The 26,199-nt window shown below is 54.8% G+C and overlaps 2 protein-coding genes across 6 annotated transcripts in view; one reads left to right on the top strand and one right to left on the bottom strand.

The window, feature by feature from the left end:
* MYH7B (myosin heavy chain 7B) overlaps positions 1-21,504 on the top strand; it is a 28,464-nt gene extending 6,960 nt beyond the window's left edge. Inside the window, exons 8-42 of the mRNA XM_042800896.1 lie at positions 457-549; positions 1,297-1,360; positions 1,482-1,580; positions 2,637-2,740; positions 3,282-3,420; positions 4,687-4,805; positions 5,621-5,770; positions 6,115-6,285; positions 7,022-7,201; positions 7,287-7,419; positions 7,905-7,981; positions 9,397-9,484; positions 9,946-10,063; positions 10,608-10,731; positions 11,238-11,374; positions 11,827-12,082; positions 12,644-12,886; positions 13,285-13,461; positions 13,809-13,954; positions 14,534-14,624; positions 15,245-15,634; positions 16,059-16,185; positions 16,671-16,789; positions 17,044-17,240; positions 17,438-17,787; positions 18,339-18,463; positions 18,759-18,874; positions 19,002-19,194; positions 19,287-19,490; positions 19,613-19,738; positions 19,901-20,071; positions 20,338-20,442; positions 20,799-20,894; positions 21,017-21,154; positions 21,377-21,504. Coding sequence (XP_042656830.1) covers positions 457-549; positions 1,297-1,360; positions 1,482-1,580; positions 2,637-2,740; positions 3,282-3,420; positions 4,687-4,805; positions 5,621-5,770; positions 6,115-6,285; positions 7,022-7,201; positions 7,287-7,419; positions 7,905-7,981; positions 9,397-9,484; positions 9,946-10,063; positions 10,608-10,731; positions 11,238-11,374; positions 11,827-12,082; positions 12,644-12,886; positions 13,285-13,461; positions 13,809-13,954; positions 14,534-14,624; positions 15,245-15,634; positions 16,059-16,185; positions 16,671-16,789; positions 17,044-17,240; positions 17,438-17,787; positions 18,339-18,463; positions 18,759-18,874; positions 19,002-19,194; positions 19,287-19,490; positions 19,613-19,738; positions 19,901-20,071; positions 20,338-20,442; positions 20,799-20,894; positions 21,017-21,154; positions 21,377-21,385 — 5,175 coding nt within the window. The 3' untranslated portion in view covers positions 21,386-21,504. The remainder of the gene's footprint in view (positions 1-456; positions 550-1,296; positions 1,361-1,481; positions 1,581-2,636; positions 2,741-3,281; positions 3,421-4,686; positions 4,806-5,620; positions 5,771-6,114; positions 6,286-7,021; positions 7,202-7,286; positions 7,420-7,904; positions 7,982-9,396; positions 9,485-9,945; positions 10,064-10,607; positions 10,732-11,237; positions 11,375-11,826; positions 12,083-12,643; positions 12,887-13,284; positions 13,462-13,808; positions 13,955-14,533; positions 14,625-15,244; positions 15,635-16,058; positions 16,186-16,670; positions 16,790-17,043; positions 17,241-17,437; positions 17,788-18,338; positions 18,464-18,758; positions 18,875-19,001; positions 19,195-19,286; positions 19,491-19,612; positions 19,739-19,900; positions 20,072-20,337; positions 20,443-20,798; positions 20,895-21,016; positions 21,155-21,376) is intronic.
* A 372-nt stretch (positions 21,505-21,876) lies between these two features.
* The window catches only part of LOC104369189 (transient receptor potential cation channel subfamily C member 4 associated protein), a 38,730-nt gene continuing 34,407 nt past the window's right edge, over positions 21,877-26,199 (bottom strand). For 4 of the 5 annotated variants that reach the window (XM_042800857.1, XM_042800860.1, XM_042800861.1 and 1 more), the window contains one exon: positions 21,877-24,652. In XM_042800857.1, coding sequence (XP_042656791.1) covers positions 24,515-24,652 — 138 coding nt within the window. In that variant the 3' untranslated portion in view covers positions 21,877-24,514. The remainder of the gene's footprint in view (positions 24,653-26,199) is intronic. The other variant, XM_042800859.1, reaches the window with a different exon arrangement.

Here is a 26,199-nt window from a genome sequence, read left to right as displayed (position 1 = left end):
GATTACTTTGTTTGCAATGTGCTGTGATTTGAACTATCCAAAACTTTGGCTTGGTGGAAGTGGATATGCCTGACAGAGTCAAAGAGTCTGAAATGTTTCAGACTGTTGTGGTGACAATGTGTGCTTGTTCTTGATTTACATATTGTAGCAGCTTAAAAGAGGGGCTAAGGACTGCTGTGTGCAGAGGGGACAGTAGTCTGGACCTACAGTGGGACCAATTTAGCCAAGCAGAAGCCCACAGAGAGCATTACTGCAAAACCTAACCCTGCTGACCCCTAAACTGAGCTGCATTACCTCACGAGACAAGGAGGTGCCTCAGGAGCAGCAGGCTCTTAAGGACAGCTAACGAGCCTAGGAGGCAGATGGTGCAAGGAGCCCCACTCTATTTCCTTGTGTTGTTGGTAACAGATCTCTGGCTGGGTGGGACCTGACACATCCTTTGGTTTTGTTTTCCAGGGCACCCTTGAAGATCAAATCATTGAGGCTAACCCAGCTATGGAGGCTTTTGGCAATGCTAAAACCATAAGAAATGACAACTCCTCACGTTTTGTAAGTGTCTGAGCTAATATGCCATGTTTATGTAAGCTGAATGCATTGCCTATGGTACTGTGCTTTTGTATGGTGTGAGGCAAAGGCAGGAAGCTAGCTCTGCTTCCTAGTGGGATTGGGCTGCTGAGGTCAAGCTTCTTCTGGTTACAGCAGTGCAGTAAATGGGGCGCTGGTCAGAATTAATTGCCCTGGTGTCACAGCCTGTGGCTGAAGAGAAGTCCTTTACAGGACCAAAGTTGAGAGGGCCAGCAAGCACAGCCTGGAGTGCTGGAACTGGGACAGAGGGCCTCTTCCAAGGACCAGCATCTTTTTTGCTAAACCCAGCCTGGGTCTGCTGTGGGATGCAGAGCCCACCAGCCACAGGTGGCTTTGATGACTGTTCTTGTGCCTTGGAGGGAAAGGAGATGCTCCTGGGTGAGATTCCTCAGCACACCACAGAGCTCAGTGTCATGCTGCCCCCCAAAAGTGCATAGCTTTAAGAACAGGTCTGAGGAGAGGGATTTATTTGCTGTGAGTGAAATGTCTGCCTGCATAGTGTTTAAAGCCTTAGGCAACGCTGTCTGACCCTCTGTATATTAGAAACCAGAGAACTTCACCCACCTACCCCTCACAGAGCCCAGTAACTTGCCTGGCATCAGCCAAGTGGGAAGTAACCAGTGTCTTGTAGTTGTCTGAGGCTTCTAGGAGCTGTTCAGAATTGTACCTGTGTAGCCATGCCCAGCACTTACCTCCTGTGCATGTTTTCAGGGCAAGTTCATCCGGATCCATTTTGGCCCCTCAGGGAAGCTGGCCTCGGCAGACATTGACATCTGTGAGTAAACACATGCCAGCTGCAGCAGGGAGGGATTCCACCCCACTATTTGTGCCTGTGCTGGGTCAGCTTCAGGAAAGAACAAGCCCTCCCTTAACTCCTCTGCCTTATTTGATTCTAGATCTTCTGGAAAAATCAAGAGTGATTTTCCAGCAACCCAAAGAGCGAAGCTACCACATCTATTACCAGATCCTCTCTGGGAAGAAACCAGAGCTGCAAGGTAAGGCAGCTGAAGCTGCAGCATAGCCTTTATAGTGTGATGGCCTGAAAATAGCCACAAAGAGCTCTGTTGTCAGCTTTGGGGTCCACAGGGAATGAGCAAACCCAGCTCCCCATGCAGATACTGTCCTTGAATGCTTTGCTAGCTGTGCAGGATCATAGGATTGGCAGGTAATTCAGGATGGAAGGGATTTCAAGAGGTCATCTAGTCCAGCATTCTTTATCCTCACAGACTGAGAAGCCAGACTAAAGCCCTTTCTGCAACTGTCTAGGAGCAGAGAAGTGGTCACTCGGGATCTATCTGCAGGGCAGGAGTGCACACATAAGCATAAAGCTGCCTATGCATAGCGTTGTCTCTTGGTGGGTACAGCACTGACCTCAGCATGTGCAGGCTGGATATTTACTCATTTTGGTGTAGGGTGAAGTGTTTTGCAGCCTACCCTGAGCTCCACTCTAATGAGATGGCCTGTTTCAGGTGAGCTAGAAAACAGCTGCACAGCTCACTTGCAGCAGCGGCCCTGCTGTAGATGTATCCTAGATGTGTTCCCCAGGATAGTCCCAGCTGATCCAAATTTGCACTGAAGCAGCCCTGTGCCCTGAGTAGCCCTGCCCTCCAGGTGCCAGGTCACACAGGGTGCATAGGAAACCTTTCCACACTGCAGAAAGATGGCTGGCACAGTCCCCTGGGGTGGTCAGCTTCTTGGCTGCGGGCTCTTGATCTTGTTGCTGGCTGGAGAACAATACCTTATTAGGCAGGTCTGGAGAGCTGTGCAGAGCAGTAATCTTATCTGGTGGTCACAAGGACATGGATGGCCACTTTTAAATCAGTCTGCAGCCGAGCCATATCCCAAGATAGCAAGCAGGAGGCACATCACAGAAGAGATGGATCCATGTGTGGACCTGCCTGGGCTTGAAGAGGCTGTTCCTCCCACCAGCTGGTGTCATCTAGTTGAGGCTGGGGAAGCCTTACCTCTTCATCTGTGACCAGGGTTGCCCCTCCGCTCCATCTTTGTCTTTGTCAGACTGGCCTCAATCTCTGCATGTCTTCCCCCAACAGATATGCTGCTGCTCTCCCTCAACCCCTACGACTACCACTTCTGCTCTCAGGGTGTGACAACTGTGGACAACCTGGATGATGGCGAGGAGCTCATGGCAACAGATGTACGTGTACTTCCTCCACACTGCACAGCCCGAGGCAGGGGCCTGGGAGGGGGCACAGTCTCCTTCTGGGCAGACATGGGGACATGTCCTGGCTTTTATGTGTCCCTCTCTAAAGTAGCTGTGAGTTTCCTCTGGTTTATTGGCTCTACACATGCTGTGAGCCTATAAGAAAGAGCAGAGTGACTCTGATCCCCGTCACCAGCCTCCCCCAGACACAGAAGGAAAAGTAATTCCCTGCATTGGGAAGGGCCTGTAACACATGAGCATTTCCCATGGCTCTCATGAGAAGATGAGACCTCAGCGTGGAAAACCTTCCGCTTGTGGATGCTAGTCTAGTCCTTTTGCTTTCCGATAGGTCTTGTGGGAGCTGCACTCACATTCAAAATCCCACAAACAGGATTCCTTGGCTAGGAGCTCACCGAATAGAGCACCCTGCCCAGACCCCCAGAATAGGAAGAGCGCCTTAGGAGACAGTGGGAGGACAAACCCTCATCTCAGAGTGGTGATTTTATTCTATCTATACTGATTTTTCTCTCCTCAGCATGCTATGGACATCTTGGGCTTCAGCAATGATGAGAAATATGGCTCCTATAAAATAGTGGGCGCGATCATGCACTTCGGGAACATGAAGTTCAAGCAAAAGCAGCGAGAGGAGCAGGCAGAGGCTGATGGCACTGAAAGTGAGTTTGGCTCCATGTTGCCTCATCTGCCAAACCTGGGTGGGGCATGAAAATTCCTCCAAGGGCAGACTGTGATAATGTCCCTGGCCTGGTCTGTGAAGGTCAGTGACCATGATCCCAAGGAACCGCCCTGTTTTAGGACCTGCTGTAGGTGCACAAAGGGACTTGCCTTGAGCAGGCATATTGAGGCCAGCCTTTTCTGCAAGTACTGGGTGGTCTCATCTGCATCAGACTTGCCTCAGCAGCATCATGGGCTGTCACACCCTGGCTGTGCTTCGTCTTGTTCAGTCTTCTGCCCTTCATCACCTCTCCTCTTGCACTTCATTAGACAGCCTTCCATAGAATGTGAGCCAGGCCATGATCAGACTGCAAGGACCTGCTCAAGTCACAGCCTCCTGAAGAGCAGTTAGAGTAGGATACAGTCACTGTGTAATATTGTTTCTTGTTTGTTGCTGAGGAAAATCCAGCGCAAATCATAGATCTAAGAGAATAGTCAGGCTGCAGAGCAAACCTGAAAATTCAGACGAGTCAGAGCTCAAATATTTTCTATTGCTTTTGGACTGCTGCACTATGCCTGGCTTCTAGACATAATGGAGCGAGCTTCAAGGAGAGGGTGACTTCCCAGCATGTGGTAGGATGAGAAGGGGGAGTCCTGTCACTTAACTGGAAGGTTTAAGCAGTAACTATACATCAGCTGAGGCAGGGATCCAACAGAAATGTCTATCTGGATCAGACCTTGTCATGCTAACATTAGGAAGGAAGAGTTCCTGTTGCCTGGGGAATGTTGCCACAGGATTCTGCTGCTACCTAGTAATTAAAGATTTTGATCTAGCAGTGATTTCCCTATAGAGGTGATTTTCTTAGCTACAATCTGCTATTAGGAGTCTGTGAAAGACAAGCAAGGAAATCACCTTTTTTCTGGTCAGTTCAAATTCACTGCATGGAAATCCAAGCTTCCACTGGAAAATGCATAGAGATCCCCGGACCAAGAAGGCTCAAAAAACTGATAGGCACCTGATAAGGTGCAGCAGGTCTGTTATGGCCGTCTCCTCCAAACAGCAACTTCTCAGGCAGGAGGTCCAGACTTTAACAGCATCGTACAATATCCAAGGTGGAAAATCACACTAGGCGCTGGAGGGGACTCTGGAGCAGGTGTTAAAATTAGTATAGTTAACATTGGTCAGCAGAAGAGCTGGTAATTTTTTTATGTTTTTTTCTTCCCAGGACTTCTTTGCTGGCTCCTCATACCTTTGTACTGTTTTACAGGTGCTGACAAAGCTGCCTACCTCATGGGAATCAGCTCAGCTGACCTCATCAAGGGGTTGCTCCATCCTCGTGTGAAAGTGGGCAATGAATACGTGACCAAAGGTCAGAACGTGGAACAGGTGAGTGTTCCGGGACATGGGCTCCCTGCTCCTGCGGGTGTGTGACTCCTCTGCAGGCAGGACCGTTGCGTAATGTTCTCTGCACAGGGTGACTGGTGCTTCAGTTTACTCTCTTGCATCTAGGAGGAGACTCCAGAGCAGCATGAGAAGATGTATCCACAGTTACTGGCAGCTGGGAAAGTTGGTAGCAGAGCTGTCAGATAACTTTGGATATTAACTAAGGCTGGAGGTTCAATTCAGCACCTTTGAAATGTGGGTTGGATTGCAGCCAGGAGAGGTCCAGTTTCTATGGATCTACTTCAGAAATGGACACATTCCCATGAAGTGTTCAGCTCTGGAAAGCAGAAAACTCATCTAAATACTCATCTAAAACTCATCTAAACTGATCTTGTGGGAGACTTAAATACACCAGAAATGTACCTTGCCAGATTCCAGCCGCATCACAGTTAGGAACCCAAACCTGGCCTGAAGAATGTAAGCCAGTCCTCAAGTAAAGTTTAAGAGGGCCTTAGGAGCTGATGTCTTATCCAAAGTGAGCTGTAGACTCCTTCCACGCACAAGGTTTCTGAAAATATCACTTTAGACTGAATCTGTATCCTAAGACCTTGGAGGCTAAGACTAGGCCAGGGACACAAGAACACGCTTGTGAGCATGTGAAAACTAATCTTGGAGCATATACTGTAACCATGAACTCTCTGGATCTGGCTGTGTGACCTTTGTGTGCCAAGAGGAGCTCTCTTCTTCAGCCTCTAGCTCCTACAAAAGCAGGGAGAAGCATAAGCGCTCATTGCCTGCTCTGTGATTTGCTTTGGCAGGTTGTCTATGCTGTGGGAGCCCTGGCTAAAGCCACCTATGATCGCATGTTCAAGTGGCTGGTGACTCGGATCAACAAGACCCTAGACACCAAGCTGGCCAGACAGTTCTTCATCGGCGTACTGGACATTGCAGGCTTCGAGATCTTTGACGTGAGTTCTGCAGGCCCCCTGCAAAGGGTTCAGGGGAATGCTGTATCTAGACAGATCAGTCTTCTAGTGTCTGACTGACAGCTCTATCTCCTCCAAGAAACTGCTGGCCTTGGGAAGGAAAAGAGCTCTTGTCTGAATTAATTTATCTGAAGCAAACAGGCAGCTCACAAGGACTGTTCTAATATTGCTGTGGGCGCATCTCCAACGATTCCTGGTTACCTGCTCTGGTAGCAATTCAGCTGAGCCTAGGAGAGATCACTCTTCACAGCCAGACAAAGCAGAAGAGTGAATCCCTTCACATCTGAAGCTCTTCCTTCTGACTTGGGTTTGTTTTATTCTTGCAGTACAACAGCTTTGAGCAGCTGTGCATCAACTTCACCAATGAGAAGCTGCAACAGTTCTTCAACCACCACATGTTTGTCCTGGAGCAAGAAGAATACAAGAAGGAAGGCATTGAATGGGTCTTCATTGACTTTGGCCTGGATCTGCAGGCTTGCATTGACCTAATTGAGAAGGTAAAGCATGACTCAGGGCACAGGAACGGTACTTCTGGTAGGTGGCTTGTTTGCAAAGACTGGAACAGTGAGAGGTGCTCTGCTACCAGAAGTTAAATTATTCCCTCCTCACTCAGTTGCAAAAGCCCAACTTTGTTTTCCCCACACTTAGAGCTCAGAGCCTCCATCACACTGAGTCCTTTTTGTCACAAGTTTTGACTTTATGAAAACACAGAAAATCTGTTCCTACCCACCAGTGAGCGACAAAACCTGGTGTAGCCTTTTCCTCCAGAGAATAGTGATCTCTGCCCATTTTTTCCTACCCATTTGTCTCAGTGCCTCTTCCTTGAGTACTTGCTGATTCAGATCAGCTTTTATAAAAGATTTCCACCACTGCATGGAGGAAACTCACCTAGTTTTTTGAAGGGAGCAAACCTGTCAGGATACTGGTGAAGATCTCCTCTTCCCAACAGTCCGATGGACCTGGGCAAGCCCCCACTTCTTGCAGACCTGGGAAAGCCTCAGCTTCTTGGAGGCCTGGCCAGTCCCATTCTGACCAGAGGTCAGATGCAGCCTGGAATACATGAGTGATAGCTTGACCCACGGTCAATGCCTTGCACCATTTGCCTGAATGAGGACAAAGTCTCCCAAGTCAAGCCTTGCCTCGCCTTGTTTAGTGGCACAGAGAATCCCCCGTTCTGGGAAGGGAGATGGCAACACTGAGCTCAGACCTCTTTATACCACCTTCTTCCTACAGCCAATGGGAATCCTGTCCATCCTCGAAGAGGAGTGCATGTTCCCAAAAGCTTCTGACATGTCATTCAAAGCCAAGCTCTATGACAACCACATTGGGAAGTCGCCCAACTTCCAGAAGCCCCGGCCAGATAAAAAGCGGAAATACGAGGCCCACTTTGAGCTGGTGCACTATGCTGGTGTGGTACGTCCCTTGTCAGCTCTCCAACAGGATTCACACCTTCCCCCTTGCAGGGCTGTCCTTACCTTTACCTCTCTTCTGGTGACAGGTGCCATACAACATCATTGGGTGGCTGGACAAGAACAAGGACCCCCTGAATGAGACAGTGGTGTCTGTCTTCCAAAAATCCCAAAACAAGCTTCTGGCCTCCCTCTATGAGAACTACGTAAGCTCTACTTCAGGTGAGGAACAACCTTACCCCTTTTTTGACTTCAGTCCCTCCCTCTGCAATAACGCCTCCTCACCCCCATGCCCTGCTGCACCTAACAGCCTGAGCAAAGGGAAGGCCCACGTTAACCCCAAAAACCTCTCTGACCTGGATGGGTGGGTACTCTGGACATGAAGTGCTGGCCTAGGGTCTTTAGGTGGGGGGTTAGGACCAGGCTAAGCTTGTGTGGTGCTGTAAGAGCTGTCCTGGTGGTCCTATGGCTTGGGATGTGCGAAGGGATCTCCTGTTCCCAAGAACTGAGGGGCAACACCCAGATTTGGGTGCTGTGGGAGATGTTTTTGATGGTCTGTGGCTTTGCTCTGCAGCAGGGCACTACCATCTCTGCTTTACAGAGAGCAGGTGCTGTGGGCATTTCAGGGGTGTTTGGGGGTGCTCTTGAGTCCTTCAAGCCAAGCAGACGCTTTGCTGATGTAATTAATCAATATTTCAACCCAACAGAGGAATCTCACAAGCCAGGGACCAAGGAGAAACGTAAAAAGGCAGCTTCTTTCCAAACAGTGTCGCAGCTACACAAGGTAAGAGCCAGCCCCTCATCCAAGGCCATGAGGGAAGCATGCTCAGTGTCCCACTTCCCTGCCAAGACTCGGGGGTATCTTTCACATGAGCTCCTGGGGCCTGAAAGGCCACCACTAGGCAAAAGCTCTTAACACCCTCGCCCAGAGTCCCAGCCCCGTGCTGCTAGGGAAGGACACGAGGCTCCAGGCTGGGAGAGCAGTGGTTCCCTTGAGCTGGGGCTTGTGCTGCTTCTGCCCACGTGATGCTTGCGCTGCTCGGCAGCTCCTTCGCCTTTGAGAGAGCGGCAGTTAAGACTTGTAGTGATGTTTAGATAATGTATTACATGAACATCACTTTAAGTCTGTGCTACTTCTCTCCTCATTCTTGTCGGCGGGAAGGACAGCCTTTGGGCAGAAGAAAATGGAGGAGGATCTTGCAGGTCTCTGAGCAGGCAGCTCTCTGTTGTCCTCTCCAGGGAGGTGATCTGAGCTATTTTACAGCTCAGGATAACACACACCCTCATTCCCATGCTCACCACAGGAGTTATTTGTCCACCCCAGAGCTTAAGCAACTGGAAAACAGCCCAGAGGGGTGTGTGAGCCCAAAGCTGTGTCCTGCCATGACAGCCTTGTGGTGACAGGGTGCTAAAGAGGACAGTGCTTGTGTCGGAGCCCCCGTTCAGGGAGATGTGTGACTTTTTTCCTGCTGGACAAGTCACAGGGCTTGGGGAAAGGTGTCTGCGTGGAGCTGTGGGCAAGCATTCCCTTCCCTGAGTGGGTCCTGGACAGGCTGAGTCTGCGTGAGCAGAAGGCAGCCTGGAAAGATCAAGGGTGCAGATGCCTTTCCCACAAGAAAAGGCAGGGCCATGTCTTGGCTTGAGCAGTGCCTTGGAGAGAAAAGGAGACCTAGGCTGGATCAGCAGGGCCCTCTGTCACAGCCAGAGGGTGTGGGCAGAACTGGAGGTGCAGGGAAAACCTGATGAGATGAGGACTGCAGCCAGTATGGATGCCAGCACTAGATTTGCAGGCTGCTGAGCACAGGGCTGATGGGCACCAGCAGAGCTGTATACCAGGAATATGCTCAGTCCTGTGCTCCTGGCTCTTCCCTGCAGCAAAACTTTACCTACAAATACTTGGGAAGCACCTGGCTCCTCTCTGGCATAGCAAAACCTGCAGGTGCCATTTGGCAAATCTGCCAGCCCAGTCTCCTCTGCCATTGCATCCATGGTCCTGCTATGGGGCTGGGGATAGCCCGTTGGCAGGATAGCACAGAGAGAAGCCAAGCAGGAGGAAATTCCCCCTTTCTCATGAAGAGTGGTAAGGGGCTTTCAGTGTCTGCATGCTCCCTGCTTGTGGTGGGAAGGGGCTGGAGAGAAGTGCTGTAGGGGAGCAGAGCTGTCCCTTCATGCCTCATCCCCCCCCTGTCTGCCCTACAGGAGAATCTCAACAAGCTGATGACCAACCTGCGCTCCACTCAGCCCCACTTTGTCCGCTGCATCATTCCCAATGAGACAAAGACCCCAGGTATGCATGGACTGAGACAGCATCCTGCACGTTCCCTTGGGTGACATCCACACGTGGAAGCTGGCAGCGACACTTGCACCCACCTTCTCCCCAACACTTTTCTTGCAGGAGTTCTGCTGCCACTGAGACCTGGCCCCACCCCAGTGTGGAAACCCCTGTGACCTGTGCCAGTCTCCTCTACTGAGGAGAATGAGTTTTGCTAGGCTCCCATTTTGGCTGTGTGTTGATGGTTGGGCTGCCTTGCACTTGGGTATAACAGCAGATATAGATGAGTCTTTCAGGCTGACATCTACCATCCAAGGCCCAGGCTGCAGCACAGGTGCTCAGCATAGGCCTACAGGACAGATTAATACCCGTGTTCAAAACCATGGGCTGTTTCCAGAGTTCAGACCCATGCTACAGCTCCATTCCCCCTGTCCTCTTGGGCTGAATGTCTGCTCCATCTCTGTTCTCACCCGTAGGAGCCATGGATGCTTTCCTGGTGCTGCATCAGCTGCGGTGTAACGGTGTCCTTGAAGGTATCCGCATCTGCCGTAAGGGATTCCCCAACAGGATCCTCTACGCAGACTTCAAGCAGCGGTAAATCCCTCTTCTCCCTTGCTCAGCAGCCATCACATATTGTGAGGGGAGACAGACTTCCCTGGATCTGACCTGCTTGCCAGCTTGTGCAGGGCTGGCCTGAACCACCACAACGTGCCCAGTGCATGCACAGTTCGGGATAGCTCTGCTGCTGGCTCTGTGATGCCAGACATGGATAGTTTGGCGCCAGGCATGATGAGACAGCAGGACTGGTGATGTTTGAGGTGCTGAATGCAGGGCTGGTGCAAGCAGGTGGTGGCAAGGCTCAGGTCCTCCAATCTCGGTTCATATTTCTCTCTGCCCTTGGGATCTTTACCATTCCCCAGGCTGGCCCTTTCTACCCTGCTTGGTTTCCTGGTTGTCTGCTCTATGGAACAGCCCATACTGTGCCCTGGAGCTCCTGGTTCATACATGGCTCCAGCCTGTGCTGCAGTGACATGCTTCCAGGGGAAACTGGTGTGACTGGGGTACAGGGATGATGATGGAACCACCAATGCTGTGCTGGGGTTATCTTGCATGTCCTGCCTCTGTTTTGTCCCCGCAGCTACCGTATCCTGAATCCAGCAGCCATTCCAGATGACAAGTTTGTGGACAGCAGAAAGGCCACAGAAAAGCTGCTGAGTTCCCTGGAACTGGACCACTCGCAGTACAAGTTTGGTCATACCAAGGTGAGACCAGACAGCTGGTCCTTGGGAGGGAAACACTGCCCCTCCTGTCTCTCTGCAATCCCAGTTTTCTCCCTGTGCCCAGCTTGCTCTCTGCCTGACCACAGCCCTGCTGAAACCCTGCGCTCTGCAGGTGTGTGGCTCTTGAAGGGATTGAGGAGGGCAGAGGAAGATGCCAACTGAAAAGAAACAGGTCTGAGCAGAAGGTCACTGCTGCCTGACCTCATACCACCCAGCACAGCAGCTAGCCCCACCCTGGGGAATGCGTTGTGCTCAGGGCAGTGAGATCTGGTGCCCAGTTGTGCCTGTCCCTTGTGTGGGTGCACCTCCAACCGGAGCAGAGCGTGGGTGTGTGCCCATGCAGGGAGAGCACTGAAACCTGCAGCACGTAGCCCTCACTGCTCTGTGTGTCCCTGCTCCGGGCCACGTGTAGCCCAGGTCTGCCCGACAGACCTCTGAGCCCTCTGTCCTCTCTGCTGTTGACTCTGTTCTCACTCTCATGCCTGCAGGTGTTTTTCAAGGCTGGTTTGCTGGGCTTGCTGGAAGAGATGAGAGATGAGCGTCTGGCCAAGATCCTGACCATGCTGCAGGCCAGAATCCGTGGGCACCTCATGCGCATTGAGTATCAGAGGATCATCAGCAGGAGGTAGAGTTGGGGGCAGGGGGAAGGAGACAGAACTTTGAGTGTCTCCTTGTTCCTTCTGCACATTTCTGTGGGTTTGACCTGTGGGGCTTGCCTGTGGCTGGCAGTGGTTGCGTATGGCCCTGACCTGAAGGGCTGGAGGCAGACGTGTAAGACGTCTGGCATGGGCCTGGTAGGGAGGGTCAGTGTTTGTAGGTAGCGGGGAGCCTTTGGTTTCCACTGGAATATTCAGAGGGATGCAGTGTGATAAGACCTGAAAGCGAGGCCACACCACCCATCCCTCTAGGGCCATTACAGCGTGCAGACAGTGTGCCATTCATTCACCATACTGCCATTTATCGGGCTGGTGGAGAATAGAGGCATGTACAGGCCTGCAAAAGCCAGGTCTCTGCTGCAGTGAGGATGGGATGTGGGGAATCTTACACCCACGATTATGCTGTGCTGTTCCCCTCCAGGGAAGCCCTCTATACCATCCAGTGGAACATCCGGGCTTTCAATGCTGTCAAGAACTGGTCCTGGATGAAGCTGTTCTTCAAGATCAAGCCTTTACTCAAGTCTGCTCAGACTGAGAAGGAAATGGCCAACCTAAAGGAGGAGTTCCAGAAGCTAAAAGAGGCTCTGGAGAAGTCTGAGGCTAAGAGGAAGGAACTGGAAGAGAAGCAGGTCTCCATGATTCAGGAGAAGAATGACTTGGCTCTCCAGCTGCAGGCAGTGAGTGCCTCACCCTCTCTCTGAAAGTGAAAAAGTAGTGCAGGGTCCACCAGCAGAAGGAGCAGAGCGTGCTAGATCCCTCCTTCAGCTTCTCGCAGTTCTGAGACCCCCTCATTGCCACAATCTGAAATGCAATGTTAGACTTGGTGCAAACCTGAAGCAACGTCACAGACTTGCCATCTCAGGGCTGGTGTAGGGATTTGTGCCCCCCTGGCTCTGGAAAGGGTGATTTCACAAGGGGGTGGGACGGATGGCAATTTTTGCTCGCTAAGCTGTGTCTAATCTGTGCCATTTCTGTGCCAGGAAGTGTCAGCCCAGTGTTTCCTTCCTCTGGAAATATTTAGTTGCTGTTAGCTCTTTTGCCCCGGTTAGTGTTAGTGGTTGTCCCATGGACCTTCAAAATGGGCAGTGGCTGGAGCTGTCTTTTTTTGCACACTTGAGCACCTTGGGCTTGCTCTGCTCCTTTCACAAGGAGAGCTTCAGCTTGGGGCCAGGACAGCATGGCTGCTGGTGTGCTCTTGGGGCAGTGGATGAGCACTGGTTCTCCTGTGTCTGTCCCAGGAGCAAGACAACCTGGCAGATGCAGAGGAACGCTGTGACCTGCTGATCAAGTCTAAGATCCAGCTGGAGGCCAAGGTGAAGGAGCTGACAGAGCGTCTGGAGGATGAGGAGGAGATGAACTCGGAACTCACAGCCAAGAAACGCAAGCTGGAGGATGAGTGTGCAGAGCTGAAGAAGGACATTGATGACCTAGAGATCACGCTGGCCAAGGTGGAGAAGGAGAAGCATGCCACAGAGAACAAGGTAACTGACCCTCCCTGCAGAGTACAGCCTCATTGCCCTGGGGCCTCAGTACTTGTAGGGACACCAAAGAGAAACATCAGGGACCAGGCTGCTGGAGTGTGGGAGCTGGGGCAGGGCAGAGTGCAGAGTGGTGTGGGAGAGGGCAAAACCCTCTGGTGTCCTGCCATATCGCACAGGAGAGGTATGGGCAAAGGGTTCTGTGCAATGGCAAGTGATTTGGGGCACGACAAACCACCTGCTGGAACCAGCCTGGCCAGGGGGAGACGGGCTGGCTGATGCTGTGGTGCCAAGCTGCTGTTGATCGTGGATTCCGGCCTTTCATGGGTCAGGCTGCTGTATTATCTTTGCATCCCCTCTCTCTGAGATGATACGCTCAATTTTTGACCTCACTGATTTAGGTGAAAAACCTGATTGAAGAGATGGCTGCTCTGGATGAGATCATTGCCAAGCTGACGAAAGAGAAGAAAGCACTGCAAGAGGCCCATCAGCAGGCCCTGGATGACCTGCAGGCTGAGGAAGACAAGGTCAACACACTGACCAAAGCCAAGGTCAAACTGGAGCAGCAAGTGGATGATGTGAGTCATGAGCTACTGACAGTGAAGTGAGGGAGGTTTGAGTCACGCCTCCAGGAGAGCCCAAAGGCTGTCCCTGAGTGGGATCTGGAGGGTGGGATCGTTATCAGATCCCCATTTAATATGGACAGTTGATGAATAAGCCCGTTGACAAACTGCCCCTGAACCAAGGGGTGGTCTAGAGTACCTCATGGAGAACAGTCTTGGGCGGGGGGAATGGGACTGGAGACCAACTAGGAAACAGCTCTGTCTCTCAGGGCTGGGTGAAGTTCCCACAGCAGTGGGCACGGGGCAGGTTGGGACTACTGAGGGTCCTTTCCCTCCCTATCCTGTCTCCCTTCATTCTCCAGCTGGAGAGTTCTCTTGAGCAAGAAAAGAAAGTCCGCATGGACCTGGAAAGAGCAAAGCGGAAGCTTGAAGGAGACCTGAAGTTGACACAAGAGTCCATAATGGATCTGGAGAATGACAAACAGCAGTTGGAGGAGAAACTCAAAAAGTGAGTGTGTGGTATGTGCCTGGGCTGTGTGCTTGCTCTGCCAGGCCAGCACTCACCTCTAAATCAGGTGGACGTGTGGCCTCTGCTGGGATGTGGCTTTGAGCACGGCGGGCATGATCAGTCCAGGCAAAACAAGGGCTTAGTTTTCCTGGGCACTATGCAGGGGTGCTGAGGAGCTTGGCAGCTGCACAGCCTAATAGATCAGGGCGCTATAGACCTTCTGCTGTACATGGGCTTGGAGAGGAGAGACTTGCCTGGCAGAGCTGGGACCTCAGCTACAAGTACAGGTTTCATCACTCATGTCCCATTCTCACTGGGGAACCAGGGAACACCACCTAGGGACCTCATAGGGATAAACCCAGAGCCAGGCTCTCTGCCAGTTTGGCCACTCCAACCCTCCATCAGAGCAGTCCACGCGCTGCTTCTTATCCCTGCTGGTCCCTTTCCTCTGTGGGTTTGTTTGTCCTCTGGACCTGGGTGTTACGGTGCAGGGAACAATCTTCCTCTGGCTTCAGGGTCCAGAGGAACTTGGCAGGACAGTGTGTGTCTGACCAGAGGCTCTGCCTTCTTTCTGTACAGGAAAGACTTTGAAATGAGTCAACTGAATTCAAGGATTGAAGATGGGCAAGTGATTGAGGCCCAGCTGCAGAAGAAGATCAAGGAGCTCCAGGTAGGGTGGGAAGAACTGTTGTCACAGCCCAGGAGTCCTAAATTTCCATCAGATGTAATGTGTTGGGGAATCTGCTTGGGTCAGTCTCTCTCTGAACCATAGGGGCATCTCCCTGGCAGAAGAGTGATGAAAAAAGCTGGCATTGTTAGCAGAAACAAAGCCCTCTGCCAAATTGTGGTGGACCGAAAATTAAAGAAGGAACTAATGAGGTGAACGCTAGCACCAGCATGAGGAACAGCCTCCAGGGTGTAATTCTCTGTCTAGTCTAAAACGTTAAATCCAGTGCCCTGATCCTGAAGATCCAAATCTGGTATGTTGGGCTTCTCCCTAGCAGAGACAGGGCCCCAGGTTCAGGCTGTTTGTGTGAAGGCTTCCCAATGAAGCAAGGCTAGTATCAGCTTGGGTCCTGATGGCAGGGTACAGAGGAGAGCAGGAGCTCTGCAAACCAGGCTTCCAAGGAGCACCAGGCATGCCCGCCCCAGAGAATCCCAAAAGAGCACAAGTATTTGCTCCAGGCCGGTGGCTTGTTGCTCCCCGGAATCAGAGGAGACACTGCTGCATTGTGGGGAGCAAAGATGCCGGAGTTTCACCAGGTTACCACCTTATTCTATCTCTGCCAGGCCCGCATCGAGGAGCTGGAGGAGGAGCTGGAGGCCGAGCGTGCTGCCAGGGCCAAGGTGGAGAAGCAGCGGGCAGAAGTGTCCAGGGAGCTGGAGGAGCTGAGCGAGCGGCTGGAGGAGGCTGGCGGGGCGACGGCCTTGCAGCTGGAGATGAACAAGAAGCGGGAAGCAGAGTTCCTGAAGCTGCGGCGGGACCTGGAGGAGGCGACCCTGCAGCACGAGTCCACGGCGGCCGCCCTGCGGAAGAAGCACGCAGACAGTGTGGCCGAGCTGAGCGAGCAGATTGACAACCTGCAGCGCGTCAAGCAGAAGCTGGAGAAGGAAAAGAGCGAGATGAAGATGGAGGTGGATGACCTGTCATCCAACATTGAATATCTCACCAAGAACAAGGTGGGCACTGGTTCTGGACGGGGCAGGTTCAGCTCCTCTGTGAACGTCAGTGCAATTGGTTGCAGTGTGTTCAGCACAGCCATGCCCATGGGATGTTGTCCTAGGTAGCTCTTTGCCGTGGCAAATTCCCTCTTTTTCACAAGGTATGGCTTATCCCTCTATCACTAGGACACTGCTTGCAGGAGGGTCTGCTTGTCCTAGTCAAGTCTGGAGGATCTGGGAAGACATTTCCTAGGAGACTGACTGCAGAGAGCCACTGTTATCTTAGCAGAGCCACGAGAGCTCTGGCAGCTCCTGCTGCACAGGGGATCAGCTGAGCAGGGCAGCGAGGCCTCGGGGTGATGCAGTCGCTGAGCCCCTCCTGCGATCGCGGTGCTCTCGGGGCAGAGCTGGCTCTCACACAGGCTTTGCTTGGTGCACGCAGGCCAACGCTGAGAAGCTGTGCCGCACCTACGAGGACCAGCTGAGCGAGGCCAAGTCCAAAGTGGACGAGCTGCAGCGACAACTGAACGACGTGAGCACGCAGCGGGGCAGGCTGCAGACCGAGAACGGTAGGTGGGGGCAGCAGCCAGGGCACACGGGGCTGCCCTGCGACTGGTCTTGCACTGGGGCATCTGAGTGGGGGAGCCGTGGTTCAGCCAGGCAGACTGTCCTCCTCCCACAGACAAAAAAAAAAAATTATAATAGGAGCTCCATCTGAAGTGGAGTGGGATGTCTGTGTTATGCCTCCGCTCAGGCCTTGCGGAGGTGCCGTATATCTTGGCAAGGAAAAGGACCTCCGTGGTGATGGTAGTTGTGCTGGGACATGCACTGTGACCCCCGGCAGCAGAAGGAGGGGTTTCTAGCTGGCCTACTTTGCCTTTAGCTGCTGGCATGAACCTCTGCCCATAGGCCCCAGCTTGCCTGGATGGGGATGCAGCTGGAACTGCTGGAGTGCTCCATGCAGCTGAAGGGTGCAGGCTCTGAGGGGTGCAGGCTAATGCACATTGCAGCCTTTCCACCCCAAAGGAGCTGTTTTGTCCCTGTTTGAACCCAGGGGAGCTCAGTCGGCTTCTGGAGGAGAAAGAGTCCTTCATCAACCAGCTGAGCCGTGGCAAGACCTCATTCACACAGACCATCGAGGAGCTCAAGAGGCAGCTGGAGGAAGAGACCAAGGTGAGGCTTCTAGTGCATGGCTGTCCTCTGCATGACATAGATCTCAGGGAGTGGGATGTGTGTCCCGCTGTGGCAGTGGTCCAGATTCTTGGGCTGGGGGCGGTGGGACATACCATGCACCCAGGAGCCCCAAGGGCAGCTCTTAGCCTGGGAGAAACAGAAGTTCCCTCCCACTGCCCCCAGTCCTGCCACCGTGGCCCAGTGCTCTGGAGCCTGTGGCCAGCTGCTCCTCTCATGAGCTCTCCCTTCCTCAGAGCAAGAACGCTCTGGCCCATGCCCTGCAAGCCTCCCGCCACGACTGTGACCTGCTGCGGGAGCAGTATGAGGAGGAGGTGGAGGCCAAGAGTGAGCTCCAGAGGAACTTGTCCAAGGCCAATGCAGAAGTGGCCCAGTGGAGAACCAAATACGAGACGGATGCCATCCAGAGGACAGAGGAGCTGGAGGAAGCCAAGTGAGTCTCATGGCAGGAGTCTGCTGCAGATGGCAGGTTTCTGTTCAAGGGTGAGGTTTTCCCAGACCCCAGGGTCCGACTGCACCCTCCTGCTTGGACTTGAGGCTGTTTGGGCAGGCTGTGGCCTCCTCTCCTTAGAACAGTGGGGTGGGTTGATGCTTGGGCTGGGAGCGCTCACCCCTTGCTGCCATCGGCAGGAAGAAACTGGCCATCCGGCTGCAGGAGGCGGAGGAGGCAGTGGAGGCTGCCCATGCCAAATGTTCCTCGCTGGAGAAGACCAAGCACCGGCTGCAGACAGAGATCGAGGACCTCTCGGTGGACCTGGAGCGTGCCAACTCGGCCTGCGCTGCCCTGGACAAGAAGCAGCGCAACTTTGACAGGATCCTGGCCGAGTGGAAGCAGAAGTATGAGGAGACCCAGGCGGAGCTGGAGGCATCGCAGAAGGAGTCGCGCAGCCTGAGCACAGAGCTCTTCAAGCTCAAGAATGCCTACGAAGAGTCCCTGGACAACCTGGAAACCCTCAAGAGGGAGAACAAGAACCTGCAGGGTAGGGCTGGGCTCAGGCTCTCCCCTTGGACTCTCTGCGCAGGGTCCTGCTCTCACGGGCAGCCTGTGGCTCCCCTGTCCTCAGCCGTGGGGTGGGACAGGGGTCCCTTGTAGGCAGGGAGCAGGCCTTACTGCTCAGCCGTTTCCTCCCTGGGGGGATGCAGCAGCCCAGGCAGGAAGCCAGCATCTGCCCTGCCCTCTTGCTGGGGACACTCTGGGCAGACGGGCAGCGTCACTTGCCTCTTGGTTGCAAACGGTGCGTGTTTTGCTGCCGAGAGTGCCATGGCTGGGGTGTGACACTGGCTTGGGGGTGTTGCTCTTGGACAAGCAGGTCTCCGTGGGTCCATAATGCCTCCCCCATACCCTCTCCTCCACCCAGACTGCAGGGGAGCCCGGCAGGGTGCAGAAATGTCCCCGGGCACAACCTCAGCTGCTCTCCAAGGGGCTGGGGGGATGTCAGCTGAGCCTGGGCAGGGGGGAATGGAGAAATCACCAGCGCAGGGCTGGCCCCGCAAACTCATTCCTCACCAAACACCCTGCTGTCCCTGCCAGAGGAAATTGCTGACCTGACTGACCAGATCAGTCTGAGTGGCAAAACCATCCATGAGCTGGAGAAGCTGAAGAAAGCCCTGGAGAGTGAGAAGAGTGATATCCAGGCAGCTCTGGAGGAGGCTGAGGTGGGTCATTGTTTCCCACTGACGGTTGCATGTGCCCGCTGCCCTCAAGAGGTAGTGGCCGGCTCTCTAGCTCTGGCTGCCACCCGTGCTGGTGGGGTGACAGTCCTGAGCCAGGCTGCCACCCCTGGGCACCCCACTCTCAGCGGTTGTGCAACCGCAGCAAGGCACTGGGGGTGGCCCCACCTGCCCTGCTGCCCGTAGCTCTGGGCTGGGGGGCAAGGCCAGGCTGGGGTGGGTGGCTGGGGAGATCCCCTCACCCCGGGGGCCACCTTCTCATGGCTGCCGCCGTCTCTAGGGGGCCCTGGAGCATGAGGAGAGCAAGACACTGCGCATCCAGCTGGAGCTGAACCAGATCAAGGCTGATGTGGACAGGAAGCTGGCGGAGAAGGATGAGGAGTTTGAGAACCTGAGGTGCGTGTGGAGAGGGGCCGGGCTGGGCCATGGTGGCAGGGGCAGAGCTGGTGCTACGGCCCTGCCAGGGCTGCCCCAGCCTGGGTGTCCACGGGCGGCCGGGGCTGATGCAGCATCCCTCCCGCAGGCGCAACCACCAGCGTGCCATGGACTCCATGCAGGCCACGCTGGATGCAGAGGCCCGGGCCAAGAACGAGGCCGTCCGGCTGAGGAAGAAGATGGAGGGAGACCTGAACGAGATGGAGATCCAGCTGAGCCACGCCAACCGCCAGGCCGCCGAGTTCCAGAAACTGGTCCGCCAGCTCCAGGCCCAGATGAAGGTTGGACAGCCGTGGGCGGGGTGGGCTCGGTGCCGTCCCTGCTGCCAGCCCTGGCTCCCTCCGGTCCCCGCTGACCCCACGCTGCCCGGCAGGACCTGCAAATCGAGTTGGATGACACTCAACGCCACAACGACGACCTGAAGGAGCAGGCAGCTGCCCTGGAGCGCCGCAACAACCTGCTGCTGGCAGAGGTGGAGGAGCTGCGGGCAGCACTGGAGCAGGCAGAGAGGAGCAGGAAGCTGGCGGAGCAGGAGCTGCTGGAGGCCACCGAGAGGGTCAACCTGCTCCACTCCCAGGTGAGGGACCACTGGAGCCCGGGTCTCTGCTGGCACTGGAGCAGCAGGAGCCTGTCTGGCAGCGGGGCCGCTGGCCGCAGTGAACGGCCGGTCCCTGTGGCACTGCCCTGCTCTGTCGGCAGAACACGGGCCTGATCAACCAAAAGAAGAAGCTGGAGACCGACATCTCGCAGCTGAGCAGCGAGGTGGAGGACGCGGTGCAGGAGTGCCGGAACGCTGAGGAGAAGGCGAAGAAGGCTATCACAGACGTAAGGGCGCAGTGGGGATGGCGCTGGCTGGTTTGGCGAGGGTGCCCAGCACCCCGGGGGGCGGGAGGAGAGGGGAGGGTCTCAGGGCTTCTCCACTGAGCCCCTGGGGCTGGCAGGGATGCCTGGTCTTGTGGTGATGCCTCTGTGCTCTTGACCTCGCAGGCTGCCATGATGGCCGAGGAGCTGAAGAAGGAGCAAGACACGAGCGCGCACCTGGAGCGGATGAAGAAGAACATGGAACAGACCATCAAGGACCTGCAGATGCGCCTGGACGAAGCAGAGCAGATTGCTCTCAAGGGGGGCAAGAAGCAGATCCAGAAGCTGGAGGCCAGGGTGAGGTGGCAGGGGCAGGTGCCCAGCTGTGCCACCTAGGAGCGGGCTCCTGGCACTGCCCCAGCCCCTGTGGCACCGGGCTCTGCTGTCCCGGCCCTTTGGGGCCAGGCTGGGGGAGGGAGGGGCGGTCCCTGAGGACCTGCAAGCCTGGGCCTGGCTCCAGGCCTTTGCTTGGGGTGGCTTAGCTTTGGCTGTGCCTGCTCTGGTTTAAGGGAGGTGATCTGACCGGGGAAGGGGGTGCTGAGCTGGCCTCTATTCGCCCGTAGGTGCGGGAGCTGGAGGGAGAGCTGGATATAGAGCAGAAGAAGATGGCTGAAGCCCAGAAGGGCATCCGCAAGTACGAGCGGAGGATCAAGGAGCTGAGCTACCAGGTACAGCAGCACCGGGAGCGGCTCCAGCCCAGCAGGCCTTGGCCCAGCTCTCCCTCTGCTGCGAGCCTTGTGTTACCCAACACCCCACTCCAGCCCAGCACAGCCCTGGCTTGTTCTGGGTGCTGTGCTGGGACAAACAAGGCCAGGATGGGCTTCTCCCTGTCCCACCGTCCACCACCTGCTCTGTGTCTGGGTCTTGGCCCTTTGCTGGCACCACCTGAGCTAGGTGCTGGGGGTCAGGGGGGTGGTGGCTGGGCTGGGTCGGTGCTCTCTGGCCCCAGTGGGACTCCTGGGCAGCCAGAGCCTGAGCTGGGGGGTCTGCTGGGGTCCTGCTAATGGGGCCAGGGCACTTGCAGGCTGAGGAAGACCGGAAGAACCTGACACGGATGCAGGACCTGATCGACAAGCTGCAGAGCAAGGTCAAGAGCTACAAACGCCAGTTTGAGGAGGCGGTAAGTGCCTGTCCCCACTGCAGCTCTCCTCCTGGGCTTCCCGGGGAGGGGGGGGCTGCAAGGGGCCCCGAGGTCAGCCTGGTGTCCCGGCTATGCCCCACCTCTCCCCTCACCCCATCCAGGAGCAGCAGGCCAACTCCAACCTGGTGAAGTACCGCAAGGTGCAGCACGAGCTGGATGATGCCGAGGAGCGCGCCGACATCGCCGAGACGCAGGTCAACAAGCTGCGCGCCCGCACCAGGGAGGTCATCACCTCCAAGGTAAGGCCACGCCACCACAGGGAGGGAGAAGCCGGGCTGGGGGCTCCTGCCACCCCTGGAGCCTGAGGAGCAGTCCTACCCATGGCCTCATCCTGCCCGGCGCTGCCCTGGCCCCGCTGTCCTCACCTGCCACTCAAGCCAGGACTTAAAGGGTGGCAGAGTGCTCCTGCCCCCAGACCCGGGCTCTCACCTAAGCCCTTCTGCTTCTTTTTTTTTTGCCAGCACGAGTAGTAGGAGCTCGGCTGCCTGCCCTGCCTGGTCCCCAGCTGCCTGCTCGAAGCGGGAGAGGTAATGGCTGCAACAGCCACTGCCAGCTTTGCACCGTGCGAATAAACACAGATCTGCCAGGACTTGCTCCGTTGTGTCTGTCCCAGGGTAACCAGGGCCTTGGCCTCTGCTGCTGGAGATGTGGGGGGCAGGCTGGGGTCTCTGGGGACATCGGTCACAGCCAGGCAGGAGAGAGGCACACGCCTCCCCTCTCCCTGTTTGCTCCAGGAATATTTTGGGAAGCCCTTTCCTCACCCCTTCCCACCACGCTTTGTCCCCCTCTCAGCTGCGGGGTGAGGTAGGATGAGGGGGGGCTAAGGGTGGAGGGCAGAACAGGCCTAACAGAAACCATTACACCTCAGGAGAACATAAAAAACCCCCCAACTCCTGTCCTGCAAGGCAGAGGGGTGTTAGGTCTTTGGCAAAGGGACTGCAAAGAAAGACATCTCCACTCATTTCTTTAAAATAGATTTCTTTAATAGTTTCCATTTAATATGTTTATTTGCAGTTAGTAAATTGGCATTAATCTGGGCAGCACGAACGTCAGCAATCCGTGGGGATAGTGCAGGCTTCCGGAAGGATTTGTTAGTGACAGGGTCCCACCCCTGTCCCAGCACCCAGCCTGCTCCAACCTCCGCTGGAGCCAGCGAGCTCTCCCCAGCACCGTGCAGGACCCTTCCTCCCCGGCCTCTCCATAAATACGACAAAACAAGGATGAAGGACAGAGCTGCCCGGTCCCTCTCAAATTGATTCGCGAGGCAGCTGGCACGGACAGACGAGCCCCGGGGACCATGGCCCCCACCTAACCGGTGGCTGTGACCCTCTCCCCCCCGTCCTGCCTGGCCCCAGCAGGCAGAGCCTTCCCCGGGCGCTGGCTGGGGGGTCGCCTGCCTGGGCCCTTCCCCGAGGCAGCAGCAAAGCCCCGCGGCCTCGAGCAGGCGAGGGCCCAAAGGTTCCTGTGCTCCCGAGGCCCAGGAGCCAGAAGGCAGGCTGGCTGGCGAGGCTTCAGCTCAGCCTCCCCCAGGCCCCGAGCCAAGGACGGGCACGGCTTGGCCCCTACCTGTATGGTACAGAAATACAGAGATGTAAATGAGACTCTGCAAGTTTATAGCAGCAATCAGTGGATGCACCAATTAACTAGACTATGGAAAAGGCATCCCTTAACTTAAAAGCCTTTTAATTTGAAGCATTTATTTTAAGTGTACATCTATTACAGTTAAGAAGAAGCAAAGATACACCAAAAACACAAATACCCAAGAACAAAAAAGTACAGATGAGAAAGAAACTAGCTCAGGGGAGGGAGGGGGCAGGGTGGGGGTGACCTGATGAAGAACAGAGAGTTGCAGCTGCCGTAGCAAGGAGCTCCCTGCCGCGAGGGGTGCGACCGGGACAACCTCACTGGGGCAGGGCCGAGTCTGCCCAGGGGACTCTGTGCCCCAGGGGACAGAAGGAGCCCCAGGAGCTCCTGTGAGGCTCCAGGTTCATGCACAGGCTCGGCAGCTCTGGCCACCCTGCAAGCAAAGTGCTGACCCGCAAGTGCCCGGCAGGACAGCAAAGAGTGAGAGGAGAGGGGGGTGACTTTCAGAGAGCAAGTGCTGCCCCGGGGGCTGGAAGCCTCGGTCACTCATCCAGGCCCAGCACAGGGAGCCTCAGAGTGGGTTTCATTCTGCTGGCAACGATTAGAGACAAAATGCTACAGCTCTGGGACATCCATGCTCACGGGTCCCTTTCCAGAGCTGAAGTCATTGCATCAAATAAGTTATGAGGAAAAAAAAAAAAAGATGCATGTTTCAAAGAAAACTGGTTTCTTTCAGCTGGGGTGGCAAGACGCAGGTGTTTTTTTTTTTTTTTTTTTTACTTAAAAGCAGTGGCTCAGGACTTCAGACTGTATTTCATTCCTGGGAATCTGACTGTCTTTGAGCAACACAATTAACATTGGTGAGCAGGCAGGGCGGGTGCAGGTTTGGCCATCAGGGCTGCCAAAACCCAATTCCCCCTTTCCCAACATATCCTACAAAGTTACTTTCAACCAGGAGTGTTTATTCCCAGCGTTTAACACATTCTGATTAAACTGATCCAGGAAAAAAACTGACATCTCCAGTAAATATTGCACTTCAAGATTAATGTGTGTGTTGATACTAAAGACTGAAAGCAGAGACTGACATAAGACTTCCAGGCATAGCAGGTTAGCATCGAGAGCAATGGTCCTGAAAAGGATTTTAAAACCAGATTAGTTACCCAAGAAGGGACAAGCCGCAAGTGTAAAAAATTAGTACATTTTAATGCTAGTGCTCTGTGAAAAAGCCAACCCCTGTTGCAATTCCACCACTGCTGAAATGTCTCTGTTCTCCGCAGCATTGTAAAACGCCTTCAGATGGGAAGGATCTGCAGGAAAGACAGCAGGAACAGAGGTTCTCTCTTAACGCACAGATTTAGTACCAAATGATCCAAAAGTAGATGGTAAAGAGGTGACTGGAGCTAGGGCTCTCAGGAATTAAAAGCACACGCACGCACGCACGCACACGCTCACACTCTAACCAACCCTAAACCCCTGATTCCAAACCCCAACAGAAGAGTTACACCTGAAGGGGGTCATCGCCGTGGCTCTGCCTGTGGCTGGTGTGTCGGGGTCCCAGTCAGACTGGCTCCTTGGACCTCACATTTGGAGGACAATTTCTGTGCTTTTTGACTCGCTAATTTTGGTAGCCATGAGGGAGCCACAACTCTATTGGCACATACAGGGTATCTCCTCATCTGTCAGCAAAAAAACCCTCTGACCAGCCACGCTGAAACTGGGAGAGAGGGGGAAAATAAAAATAAAGAGGCTGGTTTTGCAGGTTATTATTTTTATCCCAGAACAACTGGAAGATACATCCCTGAATGTGTTACCCAGAGAGCTTTCAAAGTCTCATCCGTTAGAGCTCGGAGATGGGGACCAGGAGGGGGCTGGGGTTTCAACAATGCAGTAACGCTCCACGGTTCCAAGCCGCACACGCACACACACACACACACACACTACACAGCGTATCCCTGAAAATCCACGGGCTGCGAGGTACCCTCCAAGCGCTGTCCATCAGAAGCCAGAGCGAAGAATTACTCTTCAGAAAAGTCTCTGTCAATGTCCATATATGCCTCATCGATGTAGCTAACTATGGCACAGGGGGATGTCCGGTCTGGACTGAGCAGTATAGATACAGTCTCTTTCCAGTAGGTAAAACTAATACATGAGCTCTGCGGGAAGAGATGAAGACGCTGGTTAGCGTGGTCCACAGGCACCAACGTGCAGCAGAAGACACATCCCAAAGGCACTCAGCAGGGAGAACTGAAAGTCGCTCCCCACTCAGCCTGACTTCCCCAGCTGCACCGTTTAACACCTGATTCACTCCTCAGCCCATCCGCCCCGGCGCACGGGTGCTGAACCACCTCCACCCCCTACAGCCAGCACCGCAGGGACTCCCGGGACCCGTGGCTGAGAGCACAGGGTGCCCACCGCCCCAGCAAGCCCGCCTGGGCCAGTGGGCAGGGCTGCCTGTGACCAGCACACGCGCACACACACGAGCCCAAACTACTTTGCTGTGCAGTCCCAACACAAACCGGGACACTGCGGTGCTGCCCATCAAGCCTCTCCCACTCCTAGGGAAGACTCCAAGAGAGCACACCCGCCCTGCTCGCACCCCTCCTGCAACATTCCCTTAAGGCCAAAAGGCCCCTCCAGAAGCCCTACACATTGGGTACTACCCAAAGCCTTTACACGCTGGGCAACTAATTTATTTCCACCCCACCAGTGGCCCAAGACACAAGGAGTACCGCAGCGTGCACGCGCGGCGCGACCCTGAACTGCAGTGACAGCAGAGTTTTGGCCTCGGCAGCACGTCCCCTCCGCAGCCCGACACGCCGGGGCCGGGTCAAACGATGGCACGAACGCTGCGACACGGCGCCTGGGTGTTGCAGCCCCTCCTCACCACCCTGCTGCTCCCCAGCTCCAGCAGGCTCAGCCCAGCGCTGACCCGCGCAGCGCCGGGCGCTAAGTGAGCCCGAGAGAAGCGTCACAAGGCTGCACCGCTCGCTCGGAGCAGCTCCTCCCTGCCACGCTGGCGCCCTCCCCCTCCCTGGGGAGCTGAAGCTCCTTATTTGATGACATCCAAAGCCCTAATGCTGCTCCTCTTCGGGTCCCTCGTCTACAGGAGGCAGCCTGCACTGCACTCGTGTCACAGCCACGGGGCTGCGTGCTGTGGTGTACGTGCACACCAGAGCAGAAGAGCTTTTCCGTGAACACATTAAAAATCTGTTAAGAGCTGCCATCCTATCACTGAAAAGTCAAGGAGGAAACCCTGTGCAATCTCACTTCAGCTTTCCAGGGCACATACACGGGAGTCTCCTCCTCATCACAGGTCATTTCTTCCTCTTCAGAGCGCCTGAGACAAACCAGCTCTGGAGAGGAAACTTGCAGGCTGCTCTCCACAGGGCAGCTGCCTTGTCCTCTAGCAGCTACACTAGATACTTTTCCTGCAGTTTGCCCCGCCAGGAAGAGAGGAGACAGTCTAATTAAGAGGTGATAACTACTCTGGGAGCTAGATTCTGTCCTGCCTCGCCAGCCCTGCCTCTCAAACCCTCTCAGCACTGGCAAGTCTCACTGCTGTGTGCCAGAGCCAAGGTCCTGTCTGCAGGGAAACCCAGCGCCTACCCAGCAACTAGTAGTCTGACTGCTTGCAGAAGGATCTGACTGGGTAAGATGGTGTGAAACACACTACAGAAAGTTACACCGGAGGGCACAACTT

This window comes from Tyto alba, unplaced genomic scaffold (assembly GCF_018691265.1).
Source record: "Tyto alba isolate M040663 unplaced genomic scaffold, T.alba_DEE_v4.0 Super-Scaffold_33, whole genome shotgun sequence".
In the NCBI taxonomy this organism is placed as follows: Eukaryota; Metazoa; Chordata; class Aves; order Strigiformes; family Tytonidae; genus Tyto; species Tyto alba.
This window is presented reverse-complemented; position numbering and strand designations above follow the sequence as displayed.